The 13,732-nt window shown below is 39.2% G+C and overlaps 1 protein-coding gene across 1 annotated transcript in view; it reads right to left on the bottom strand.

Moving 5' to 3' along the window:
- The window catches only part of LOC140194728 (cytoplasmic dynein 1 intermediate chain 1), a 208,536-nt gene that overhangs the window by 73,877 nt on the left and 120,927 nt on the right, over window positions 1–13,732 (bottom strand). Inside the window, exons 8-10 of the mRNA XM_072251990.1 lie at window positions 11,066–11,228; window positions 9,809–9,908; window positions 7,649–7,774 (exon numbers count right to left, since the gene is read on the bottom strand). Of these exons, the coding sequence (XP_072108091.1) occupies window positions 7,649–7,774; window positions 9,809–9,908; window positions 11,066–11,228 (389 nt within the window). The remainder of the gene's footprint in view (window positions 1–7,648; window positions 7,775–9,808; window positions 9,909–11,065; window positions 11,229–13,732) is intronic.

The raw sequence follows: 13,732 nt of genomic DNA, 5'->3' as shown, positions 1-13,732 counted from the left end.
ACTTGCTCAACCAATCCTTATGGGACATACTGTGCTCTGTAATCCAGGCAGCACCCTGGTAAATCTCCTCTGCACCCTCTCTAAAGTTTCCACATGCTTCCTATAACGAAGCAACTAGAACTGAACACTGTGATCTAGCAAGAGTTTTAAAGAGCTGCAACATGACATTGTGGCTCTTGGACCACCATACCAAACGACTTATTAACCACTCTATCAACTTGTGCTGCAACTCAGAGATCTAGGGATGTGGACCCCAAGGCTCCTCTGTTCCTCCACACTGCTAAGAATCTTGCCATTAATCTTGTACTCTGCTTCAAGTTTAACTTTCCAAAGTCAATCGCTTCTCGCTTCTTTGGGCTGAACTCCATTTGCCACTTTTCGGCCCACCTCTGCATCCTATCAATGTCCCATTGCAGCCTACAACAACCCTTTATACCACACACAAAACCAACAACCTTCATGTCATCTGCAAACTTACTAACTCACCCTTCCACTTCCTCATCTAAGTAATTTATAAAAAACGCGAAGTGTAAAGGTCCCTGTGGAACACCACTGGTTACCAACCACCAAGCAGAATACACATCATCTAGTACCACCCTCTGCTTCTGTGGGCAAGGCTATTCTGAATCCATGCAGTCAAGTTTTCCTGGATCCCATGCCTTCTGACTTTCTGAATGAGTCTACCATGGTTGTAAATCCTGTCTCTAAGAATCCTCTCCAATATTTTGCCCACCACTGATGCAAGTCTCACTGGTCTACGATTCCAAGGATTAACTCTATTATCTTTCTGGAAGACAGGAATAACTTTTGCCACCCTCCTATCTTCTGGTACAACACCTGTGGCCAGTGAGGATTTAAAGATCATCACTAAAGGCACAACAACCTCTTCCATCACTTCCCCTCGTAACCTGGGGTATATCCTCTCTGTCCTAATGTTTTTCCAGCCTCTCTTCTTTCTTAACATTGGCATATTACAGCATTTCAGCTTGTTTTACACTGTCCATTCATTCAAGTTCCATCTCACTGGTGAATACTAAAGCCAAGTATTCATTAAGGGCGCCCCTACTTTCTCAGACTCCAGGAACACATTTCTTCTCTTATCCCCGAATGGTGCCCTCTCTCTAGTCACTCTCCTGTTCTTCACATACGTTTTCCTTAATTCTACTCACCAAGGCCTTCTCATGCCCCCTCCTAGCTCTCCTAAATCCTTCCTTGAGCTCCGTCCTGGCTATGTAGTATCTCTCTGATCCTTGTTTCCTAAACCTTAAGTGTGCTTTTTTTCTTCACTTGACTAGACAATTCTACTTCTCTTGTCAACCATGGTTCCTTCAACCTAACATCCTTTCCCTGCCTCAATGGGAAAATCCTCTCCAGAACTCCATGCAAATATTCCCTGTACAACCTCCAAATCTTCATTGTGCATTTACCCAAGTACATCTGTTCCTAATTTACACTCCCAAGTTCCTGCCTAATAGCATCATAATTCCTACCCCAATTAAATACTTTCCCATACCATCTGCTCCTATCCCTGCCCAAGGCTATGGCAAAAGCCCAAGGGTGGTGGTTACTGTCTCTGAAATGCTCACCCACTGAGAGATCTGTCACCTGACCAGATTTTTTGCCTAGTACCAGATCCAGTATGGCCTCTCCTCTAGTTGATCTGTCTACATATTGTGTCAGGAGTCTTTCCTGGATATACCTAATGAATTCCATTCCATCTAAATCTTTTGCACTGAAGTGGTGCCAATCAATATTTGGGAAGTTGAAGTCGCTCATAATAACAACCCCATTATTCTTGCACTTTTCCAAATCTGACTCCCGGTCTGCCACTATGGGGTGGAGAAAAGGGGTCTAGAGAGTACGTCCAATCAAGTGATTGCTCCTTTTCTGATTCTGACTTCACCCATACTGACTCAGTAACTGATCTCTCCACGGCATCTGCCCTTCCTGCAACTGTGATACTATCCCTGCTTAACAATGCCATTCCTCCAACTCTTTTACTTCCGTTCCTGTCCCTTCTGAAACAACTAAACTCCAGAGCATCCAGCAGACATTCCTGTCCTTATGAGAGCCAAGTCACTGTAATGTCGACAGTGCCATGTACTAATCCATGCTCTATGTTCACCACCCTTGTTTCTGACACTTCCTGCGATTAAAATACACACACACATCAGCCTGTCCAACTGACTGCAGTTATGTCCTATCCTTGCCCAGTCTCTCAAATGCTGCATGTAACTTTATGGCAACTGCTCCATCCTCTCATCTAGCATCACTGATTCCAGGTTCCAGCAAACCTATTCATGAGGATATTGATCCCACTCAAGTTTGTGTGTACAGGTCATACTTCCCCCAGAAAAAAATCCCAATAATCTACGAATCTGAAACTCTGCCTCCTACACCAATTCTTGAACCACACATTCAACTGCCATTATCAGCCTATTCGTACCCCCACTGGTGCACAATGCAAGCAGCAATCCAGAGATTACTACTCTTGAAGTTCCCTTTTCGTATTCCTACCTGGCTCCCCATATTCTCTCTTCAGAGCCTCAAATCTTCTTCTCCTCACCTATGCGATTGATACAACATGTACCACCACCTCTGGTTGCTCATCCTTCCCCTCAAGAATGCTTGTGGACCTGATCTGTGATGTTCTGACCCTGGCACCTGCACAAGGCACATGTTCTTGTTTATGTAAACAGTACCAAGGTTCAGAGCTTCAAATACTCCGGAGTGAGTATCACCAATAGCCGGTCTTGGTCCAACTGCATTGATGGCACAGCCAAGGCAGCACGCAAGTGCCTTCCTCAGGCATTTGACGTACCCCTTTTAACTCTCACTAATTATTAATCGATGCACATAGAAAGCATTCTATCTGAATGCATCACGGCTTGGCACGGCAACTTCTCTGTACACGACTGCAAATTAGCCACAGAGAGTTGTGGACACAGCTCAGCAAGTCACAGAAATCAGTCACTCATCCATGGGCTCTATCTACACTCACCACTGCCTCTGAAAGCTGTCAATATAATCAAAGACAGGCAGAAGGCTGAGAGCATCATGCTCAAAGATGTATATTCCGTTATAAGACCTGAACAATTCCTAATGCAATAAAATAGAATCTAGACCTCATGATCTACCTTGTTCAGCTTTGCACCTTATTGTCTACCTGCATTGCAATTTCTGTGGTTGCAGCACTTTATTCTGCATTCTGCTATAGTCTTCCGTTGTACCACCTCAATGCACTATTGTACAGAAGTGATGTGCATGCAAAACAAGTAATTCACTGCACCTCAGTACTAGTAACAATAAACCAATTTAATCAATTTTTTTTACAATTATTTCCAGTTCCATCCTTTTTATGAAACTGTTTCGAGAATTTTTTCCAATTCCAAAGCTCAGCTTATATCCTTACTACAAAGACACAAAAGGCTGAAGATGCTATAATGTGGAGCAATATAATGTGGGATGGGTGTTGGTGGTGATGGAGGGAATAATGAGTTTTGCTCGGGGGGGGGGGGGTCAACATTCCTATTATTGATTTATAGGCTACCCAAGTGGATACGAGGTGTTGTTCTTCTAATTTGCTTTTGACCTCACCACAGCAATGGAAAAGGTCAAGGACAAATAGGTCAGTGTGGAAATAGGAGTTGAAACAACGCACAACTAAACATTCGTGATGGCTGTCCCTTAATCACCCAGCCCCAACCCACTTTTATCTGTTTCCACCAGTCACACACCAGAATAATGTTGCATATAGTATGCATCCATTTTGTTTTCAAGCTTTCCTAGACAAAAAGTCTTTTCATATACACAGAGAATGGTGGGTATATAGAATGAGCTGGCAAAGGAAGTAGAGCAGGTGAGTACAATGTAACATTTAAAATGCATTTGAACAAGTTAATTAATAGGAAAGGTATAGGATATGGGTCTAATGTTAGTAAATGGAATTGGCTCAGGAAGGCATCTCAGACAGTATGAACGAGTTGGGCCAACAGACCTATTTCCATGCTGTAGTCATGCAACTGCTTGAGTTGAGTAGGATATTCTCTGAAGGGGTTGTCTATTAGTGGGTCCTCGGGTGGCTGTAGAGGCCACATGTTCTGGTGCAGAGTGGGCAAGAGTAAGTGGTGGCTGTGGTTAGTGGTTGGGTCTCTTGGTTGTCCAGTCTCTCCTTTAACAGCTGCCGCTTGTTCTCTGCTGCACAGCGGAGCTTGCTCTCACGTAGAGCAGCTCCCTCTTGAGCAGATTTCCTCAGCTGTATCTATTGAGTGCAACGTCTTCCCAGTTTTTAGATGTAATGTTAAATTTTTTCAGGTTAATTTATATTATCTTTGAAGCATTTCCTTTGCCCACCAAGGGCTCATTGACCTTCCTTCAACTGGGAGTAAAGGATCTGCTTGGGGAGATATGGGTTAGATATCCGGATGACATAACTCATTCATCAGAGTTGGCGTTACTGTTCGTGGTGGAGATGCTGTCCATACTGTATAATTTTGTAACTCTATGACTCACTGGGTCAGATAACTATTCATCCAAAACACAGAAAAACTTTCATTTTTGTTTTTAAAGTTGGTAATAAACCACATAGACATGATCGAAGACAGACCAACATATTCAAACAAATGGGCTTTCATAGTAAATTGAAGGAATTTTAAAGAGATCTTGATTCAGCAAAATAAATGAATGCATTATACCAAATTGTTATACTCTGATTAGCATAAAACATCACTTTTTAGAGAACTACAACCCTTAAGTGAAATATAACCAGATGAATACTACAGCAACTAAAGAATTTAGTGCTGTATATTTTAAGAGCTAAGTTTATTATAAGTAGCATTCATTTCTAACACCAAAGAGTTACTGGTTTGCCAAAACCCTAATCCTTTCATCAGCAATTACAAAAATACCAATTACCATGGCAAAATTAATTAGCTTCTTTCAATGGACACAAAACATAGTCCTACCCCGGCCCTTTTTAAAGGAGGGCTTTGCAAACAAATTATGACATCAAGCCACACAAGACATTTGGAAAGGTGAGCAAAAGCTTGCCCAGAGAGCAAAGTTTAAAAATCCTTTTAAAACAGAAAGGTCAAGGAGGGAATTTCAGAGCTCAGGGCTTTCAAGGCTGACAGCATAATCTGTTCATGGCAGCTAACTAAATTCAAATATTCCCAAAAGATGAGGAGTAATATCAGAATGTTGGAAGAGCTAGGAGGAGGTTACAAACCAAAGGAAAGAACGATGCACTAGAAAGATTTGGAACAAGATATGGCTAAACTTGATACCAATGCAAGTTAAGGAGCAGAACAATGACTGAGCCCTGGCAATTGCAGATTGTTTATATTTGCACATCTGTGATCTTGCAAAGTGCAGAGCAGCCTCTCTACCACTATGCATTCTAGCAAGGGTATCACTTCCTAGGTTGGTGCTTCCCAAGGCGCATCCATGTGACTGCAGATCCAGAATCATCAAAAGACATTGGAAGAACAAGTGACAAGGCAGTTGAACAACAGCACAATAAAACTTCAGTTTGAGGTGCTGCAAATGGAACTGTTTCAGCGAGAAGGTGCAGTAAAACAGACATTAAGAGGAAATACACAAGATTTATGTAATGTGGGATCTCCATCTCCAACTCAGAATGTCCCACAAGCATTTCTCACCCCGATCCTGCAAAAGATTCTGGGGGAATAAACTTAGTGATTTCCCAAGCACAGAAGATAGAGGCGCCTGGGAATCACTAAAATTAAAGTGAGGGTCATTTTGTTCTGGGCCATTATGCAATGCGTGATAGAATGCACGTTTATATCATTCGGTGCAAACAGTCTTTCGAATATATATAAAAACAAGATGCATTGGATGTCACAGGTCATACAACATGCAAAGTAGCCATTCAGCCTATCATGTCCTCACCTACCACCAGGCAACCATCTGTATTAACCCTGACTTCCAGCACTGTCTCTGTCTATGCAAACCAAGTGCAGATTTAGACACCTCTTAAATGCTGTCAGCAATTCTGCTACAGCACTCTCAGGCAGGAACTCACCACTCTTTGGGTGAAAAAAGGCCCTCATATCCCATCTAAATATCTTACCCTTCATTCTTTTAAACAGTATGGCTAGTTATCTTCCTCTGTATCCCTCTGCATTTAGAGATACAGTGTGGAACAGGCTTTTCCGTCCCAATGAGCCACAGCACCCAGTAACCCACCCATTTAACACTAGCCTGATCTTAGGACAATTTATAATGACCAATTAACCTCCTGACTGGTATGTCTTTGGACTGTAGGAGGAAACTGGAGTACCAGGAGGAAACCCATGCAGTTCACAGGGAGAACTTACAAACGCCTTACAGATGGTGCCAGAATTGAACTCCAAACTCCGGTACACCCCGAGTTCTACCAGCATCACACTAACCGCTACACCATCGTGGAGCCTAAATTTGTGATCGTTTTGAAATGTATTCAAATGTTCAAACATTTAGAAATAATTTTCGGCAATTCGCTAAGACAGAAGGAGAGGCTTATCTCGTTGTCAAAGCTTCTCCATTGCAGCATCTTGGGCAGAGCCTGTTGCTTCTTGATAGTACCCCTACACCCATCAACATGTGACAGGAAGACATTCAGCAAACCTCGCCATGATACAGCCTTGGTACCGAAGATTGCGTCTCATTTATCTAGCAAGTTACTATGTGTAACTTGTATGTGTAGACTTTCGAGTTTACATATCTTGTTAGTCACTGAAAAATCTTCACCATTTCTACCAGTTGTGCTCTCTCTCTATAGGATTCAACACATTTTCTTTTTTCTTTCTGAAAAGGAGGAATTGATGAAAGGGACATGAAAGCTATAACAGTGGCATGCATTTCCTGCAGGATGTAGGATATATCTCGTGCTTCGGTGATGACATGTGTTTGAAGTATGTCCAACTGCGGCTCCCAGCAGATTGCATACAGCAGGGATGGCAATCGTATGGTACACGCAAAATATCTGCTGACACGCGGCATGCAGAGTTGCCCCTCAATTCTTTAAACTCCACGCATAACATAAAGACACATAATAACTATCTTTACTGCCAAATGAAGCAGCAATTTTTTTTTTTTTTTTTTTTTCACAACCTGAGAGCAGTGAGATGTTTTCACAGGAAATGTCTCACGCCAGCTTGGCACCAGTTAGATAACTGCAAGAAGTGACATTAGTTGATACGTTTTGAAATCCTTGCAGACCCAGTGTACACATCAGTAGTTTAATCGTGCATACAGTAACAATACTACTTAGAAATGATTATTTTTCAATTGTCTTCTTCAAAGATTAATATAATTTTGAACAGGTTTTCTAAAATGCTTCATTTATTCCAATCTGTTACTTAGAAATAAGCAGCTGTGTGAAATATAAAATGTACCAAAAGAAAGTCTCTTAATTTCCATGTGGGTGGGCCAAAATATCTGAATGGTTGGTTTAGGTGGTATACCAACTTTCAACCCTGCAGATGTTGTCAGTATGTTTTAACGAATGCAAATGTTATCATTAAAAAAGTGCTTTACAAGTGTTTTACATTTTTAGCTCAATTGGAAGAGCAACAAAACTATTAACACAAAGCATTTCAGTGCGCAACTATATTTATAGGGTTGCTGCCACATGATGAAGCCTTACCTGACAATGAAATATATATTCTGGGGTGTTTTTCTTAAATTTCATATTCCAAACCAAAGCTACCCCATCTGGCTCATGTGGGGCATCTTCATTGTTACAATAAGAAGCAACCATCAGTTCAGGATACTGAAACAGATAAAAGACTTTGATTCATTACCAAATCAAATTCACTGACAAACATTACTGACTGAATACTCTCAAATAAAATAAAATGCTCACAAATAAAATGGTTTGCATTGGAACTTACTTGACTGCAAAATTAACTTAACCCTCACAATTTAGATTTCATGTAAACACATTTCAATTAACTTACTGGTAGAGTTGCTACCATTTAAAAATGGGTCAGACTCGATCATTACTTAGATCGTAACCAGTGGAAGTGGCTTTCAACTGAATACAAATTAAATACGGTCATCACAAAGCACTTACTGTATGTCTGTACATGGATTATCTTTATAATTATAACTTTCCAACCACAATATGTATTAAATTAAAAAACTCAAATCCAGTCGCATAACTTTGCATCAAAGATTTGTTCTGGAATGGTCTAGAGTGGAATGCAATTTCAAATTCATACAAGAGACACAGAAATAATACTTCGTGTTCAAGCCATGATGAGAATTCAGCAAACAGATTTGGTGATTTACTTTTACTGAACTTGCTGCTTTACAAATCTAAAACAGACTGCATCAAATCAGATATTGAAGCACTAATCACTGACTTCATATTTGAACATATCCCTTCACTTAAAGTCCCAAAATAGAGAACAATTTTCTAAGATCCTTTTGGGTCTATTCACATTCTCTTCAGAATATTATGTACTAAATTGCCTAACAACTAGATTCATGGTCTGAAACTGGAAAGGCGACAACCTATCCTGCCATTTTGTTACAGGATTTCCACAACTCATGAAATCTGCACATTCGGATCGCCAAACTACTACCATCACCCCAAGGCAAATTTTAGTAATTTTGGTTTCAATCCAAGAATGGTGACTATTTTCGAGGCTTAGGTATTAAAGAACACGGAGCAAACCTACATAAATAGGGATTAGCAACAATTTAACTCAACAGCAGAATAGACTTGAAGAACCTAATATGTATCCATATTGCCTTTGAAAAAGGTTCTCTTAACCCACTACTCAAATATTCTGAACCAAAAATCACAAATTGCAAAATTCCATTAAGGCTCAAAAATCATAAATCAACTCTGGTTAGTCATTATTTTAAACACTGGTTTGAATAGTTTGACTCATGTCCTAACAGTTTCTGGACACATTTTCCAGCAGCAAAGATGGTGAGGGAAAGATTTCACATGTGCAATATCTATTTTTTTGAGTTTACATATATTGAACTGATAGCTCAGAGGAAGCGTTAAAGGCAAGCTTAGTTCCCATTGAATTACTACACCTTTAAGTGCTCACTTGCCACCACAGCAAGATACTGCTGAAACATGATGTTGCCGTTTAAGAGGGTATGGCAACTACTAACCTACACAAGAACAAAAGGGGTACATCATAAATATTAAGTCTACACTGATTAATTTATATAAATTTGTTTGGAAGTTTTACACAAAGGCAAAATACTATTGCTCAACTTATCCTAAATAATAAAGCAGTGTAATTTAATTGTTTATCCAAGAAACAAGCAATCTCGGAATAAGTTTTAGAAATAATTAAATAACTCAAAAAATGGAGTACAATCATTCATCACGTTGCATTTGAATATTTCAAGAAAATACAGGCTGTAATTAAAAAATTAATGTTTAAGCAAATTTGAAAATGTACACAATAGATGTACAAGTGGTCTACATTTCACACCAGATATTTTGGATGAAGCTTTTCAGTAGATTTGCTTTTTATTATACTAGAATAGAAGTTAACAAAACATCACATTTGGTGCTAGCAATGATGACAGGTCACAAAACAAGAATGGAAGTATGGCGCCTTCACCTGTTCTTCGTATATCAATTTTGGCTACTGATCTTTTGAAAATGGGCATGAACTTTCCCTATTTCTAATGTACTAGTATTCCTAGTATGTAGCATTACATTTTCAAAAGTCATGCAGAAAAAGGCTTAAAAATCTTTAAGCTCATTGCACCATAATCTTCTCAAGCAGACTTAAAATACAGAATTCACTATATTTTAAAACTCATTTACCTGAAGTGACCAATCTAAACAGGTTACAACACGATGTTTTGACCAATGTTCATCATAAAACTGGCGGTTAAATGAAAGGTTTAGTCCAGATTGAAAGTCTCTGCAACAAAACAATAGAATAAAACACCTCACTCATGTGGCTATTGTTCATTCTTTGCTCTTATAAGACAGCTACGTAAATGAGAAGTATTATCGTTGAAGGCAATGATAATAAGAACACCAATTTATTCCTAGATAGATATTTTAAATCTTCAACTCAGTGATGTAAAGATGTGTCAGCTAACATTTGAAATTCAAGATTGATTTATTACCAAAGAATGCATAAATTATACAACCTTGAGATCTGTTTCCTCACTGGTAGCCACAAAGCAAGAAACCCGAAAGAACCCAATTAAAGAAAAAAATAAAAAAGGAATAAAAAGAAAAATAAAAGACCAACACTCAATGTTCAGAGAAAGATATATAAAAAATAAAAATCATGCCAACAATTAAAGGAAACAACAGCATTCCAATCCAAAATTGAGTCCTCAGATCCGAACCCCAGAGCAACCCGGAGTTCGCCCAAAGCCTCGCCTATCAGTTCTTATTGGCAGGCATGAAGCATAGCAGCTAGGGCAGTCTTCACAGCGACATGGAGTTGACCATTGTGGAGAATAAGCAAAATCGGCTCTTGTCCTGATCAACACAGTCTTTTTAGTCTATCTGGGCCGGTGTTTAAATTGTCTAAAAGCGTATCCCTCCCTCCGAGGTGCAATGATTTATGTAATGCTCCTGATATTGAACTAATATGGGCCTAAAACTGAACTTTATGACACATTTATCAGAAGTTCATTAAAAGAAAATACCTTCCCTTGTAATTGCATACTATTTCTGTGCGCAGTTGGGTAATTGTAAAATGAATGAAATGTTGACAGCTCACATTTATTCCTATATGTAAGATCAAAACAAAAATCCAGAGCTTTACATTTGTTTCTATAAATAATAGAAATACAGGAAATATCTTGTGTATCAGTATTTTTGTTGACACTACAAATGATCTAATGAGTCACTACTTTAATCCAGAAATACACATTTCTTTGAGCCACGGTTGCTTTAAAATAATTCAAAACTTCTAATTTAGTAAATAATTCAGTCGCTAATTTGTATTACAGGGTGTGTACTTTATATACTGACAGCTGCTTTTTTAAACGCTGGCATTAGCCACTTGACTTTTATTTGAGGACCTGCGAAATAATTTTAAAATAGCATAAAACATACCCTTCTTTTTCATCCAATTCTTTACCACCATAGTCAAAAAAGAGACTGGAATCTTCAGCAAGAGCACGCTCTATAATACGTATGTTATGGTCAAAGAAAGTCAAAAATTCCTCTGAATGAAGAATTTGTTGTTTCTCCTCTTCAGTGAGTTCCCTTGGAGAAGCTTTGAAAAGCAAGAGTAAAAAAAAATCACAACAACATTGAATAAAAAGAACAACTGACTTCTCGACTATTACAATTTGGAAAACATTAAAACATTAAATATCAGTAGCAACTCTAATCACAACCTGCTCCTTCCAAAGTGGATTAGTTTTTTTATACAAATAATTATTGATCTTGGAGACCTGGGAATGATTAGCTGCAATGCACAACACCACCTGTAAAAATTGATCAGATCTGTTGGTTTTGCTTAAGTATTATAGTTACCAAGTAGATTATCAAAATTAAATGCTTGTCTGCAATTATTATTTTGTTAAAAATGTACACTGAATATTATCTCTATTTTCTGACCACTACAAAATTGCAGCTACTGTTCAAGAATGCAATCTTTCATTTATTCATTCAAAAGATTCAGACAATACCCTGAGACAGATTGTCATGCAGAAACAGCTGCTGTTGTCTTAAAAACAAGGGTCTTTATTTGTATTTACATGGATTACAGGACCAGCAATTGCAAAAACCACATTAAACCTTTAATTTAGATGCTTAAAATTTTACAAATATTCAGACAAGTCTGTGTGGAGCCAGAAGAATCAACTTGGACAAAAGACAATAACATGTAATGAAAACTTTTAATCAGCACAGAATTCTTGGATAGCCTTCAAGAGATATCTTTCCTTAGGGGAAAATGCGTACGAAAAACATGTATCCTACTCACTGCAGAAATCATATAGCATAAAATTTTTGCTTAGAACCATCACTCACTCTATCCCGATGTTCCATTTGAATTTGGATTGATAGAGCATAGCTGGTAGGAATGTTTAATCTCTTCTAAATTTAACATACAAGCGCTAGAGACCATGCTAATTTTATATTAATTTCCAATGGTTAGAGTTTCCAAGAACAACTACCATTGGGTGGCATTTAAGAAACTAATTTACTTACTCTGAACTTATAAACACTCCCCCTCTGATCCTCGTACCACTGAACATGGTCATAGCTAAGAACCAAATACAGCAATACTATCTTCCTCATTGGACGAGAAACTTACTGATCCAGAAAGCTCTCAGAATTGCTTTTTATATAATTGTAAGCCCAATCTATAACTGAATAAAGTTCCTCCTTTTTACTCAAAACCTTCTGCACATCTCTACAATTTCCCTGTGAATATGCCTCAGACCTCTGTTTCAGATGCACATTACAATCTGATGTTGTTAATTATGCCTCCAGCTCACCAATCCCATTTCATGCAGGTTTACATATGTGCTCTATAAAACTGTTTTAAACCTTCTCTTTAAAAACCCTTGTTTTTAGTGTTATTTATCACTCCCAATAGAGATGGGAAAGGATCCAAAAGAACGAAGTGGAGGGGAGCAAGGCAAGAATGCAATAGAGGAGATTGAAGAATGGAGACAGACAGATAGTAAAATATAGTAAAACAGGAACAAGAAACAGAACAAGAAAACAGTGGAAAATGAAAAGGAAGAAATATATACTGTTGTATATTAACCTTTAAATCCAACTTCAGAAGTGAGATAGTTTCTAAAATGAGAGGCCTTTTTTCCCCCCCACAAGTGTTACAATTTTCCTTTATAGGTTGTATGAATGAAAATAGGGGAGTGCACAAAAGATGGCTGACTTTCCATCACCAGTGTTGTTAATATTTTCCCAAAGAGATCAATCTCACTATCTCCATCAATAAGACAGAGGTGGGGGTAGAACCTGGTTAAACTATGTTACAGGCTCTAACTTCCAACATGAAGTAGAGTAAAATACAGACACTGAAAGAAATGGATGTTCAACTTCATTCTTGTTGCCAAAGGATTCATTGCCAACAGTCTACACTCCCTACAACCCCCATCCCATGACCTGCCTAACAAAACCTTCAGAAAAACATTTAGGGTTGGTGTATCAAATGGGGGCAGAAGGAATACAATCTCCTATTGAAAAAGACTGAAGGTTAATGTGATTGATCCCAAAGCAAGTTATCAGCTAGGAGGTTCGAGGAAGGGGTAGGATAATGAAGTGAAGCAGTGGACAATGTAGTCGCTCTGAGAATAGTGGGAAGGCACCAATACTTTGAGGCACATTAGGAAACTACTATGGGCAATGTTTATCTGGAAACTCTCATCCCAAGTATAGCCTGGGCACATCCCTTTCTTAGTACACATGATATTAATCCATCACAAAAGGCATGTGAAAATCTTAAAACTGAAAATGACAGCAAGGTAAGAGAAAAAAAAATACATGAAAAGATAAAAGCAGGCTGAAAAAGGGGAGGGGGAGGGAGGGGGAGGGAGGGGGAGGGAGGGAGGGGGAGGGAGGGGGAGGGAGGGGGAGGGAGGGGGAGGGAGGGGGAGGGAGGGGGAGGGAGGGGGAGGGAGGGGGAGGGAGGGAGGGGGAGGGAGGGGGAGGGAGGGGGAGGGAGGGGGAGGGAGGGGGAGGGAGGGGGAGGGAGGGGGAGGGAGGGGGAGGGAGATAGATATGGACATCAGTGACTAACAAAAC

Source organism: Mobula birostris, chromosome 3, assembly GCF_030028105.1.
Source record: "Mobula birostris isolate sMobBir1 chromosome 3, sMobBir1.hap1, whole genome shotgun sequence".
Classification (NCBI taxonomy): domain Eukaryota; kingdom Metazoa; phylum Chordata; class Chondrichthyes; order Myliobatiformes; family Myliobatidae; genus Mobula; species Mobula birostris.
This window is presented reverse-complemented; position numbering and strand designations above follow the sequence as displayed.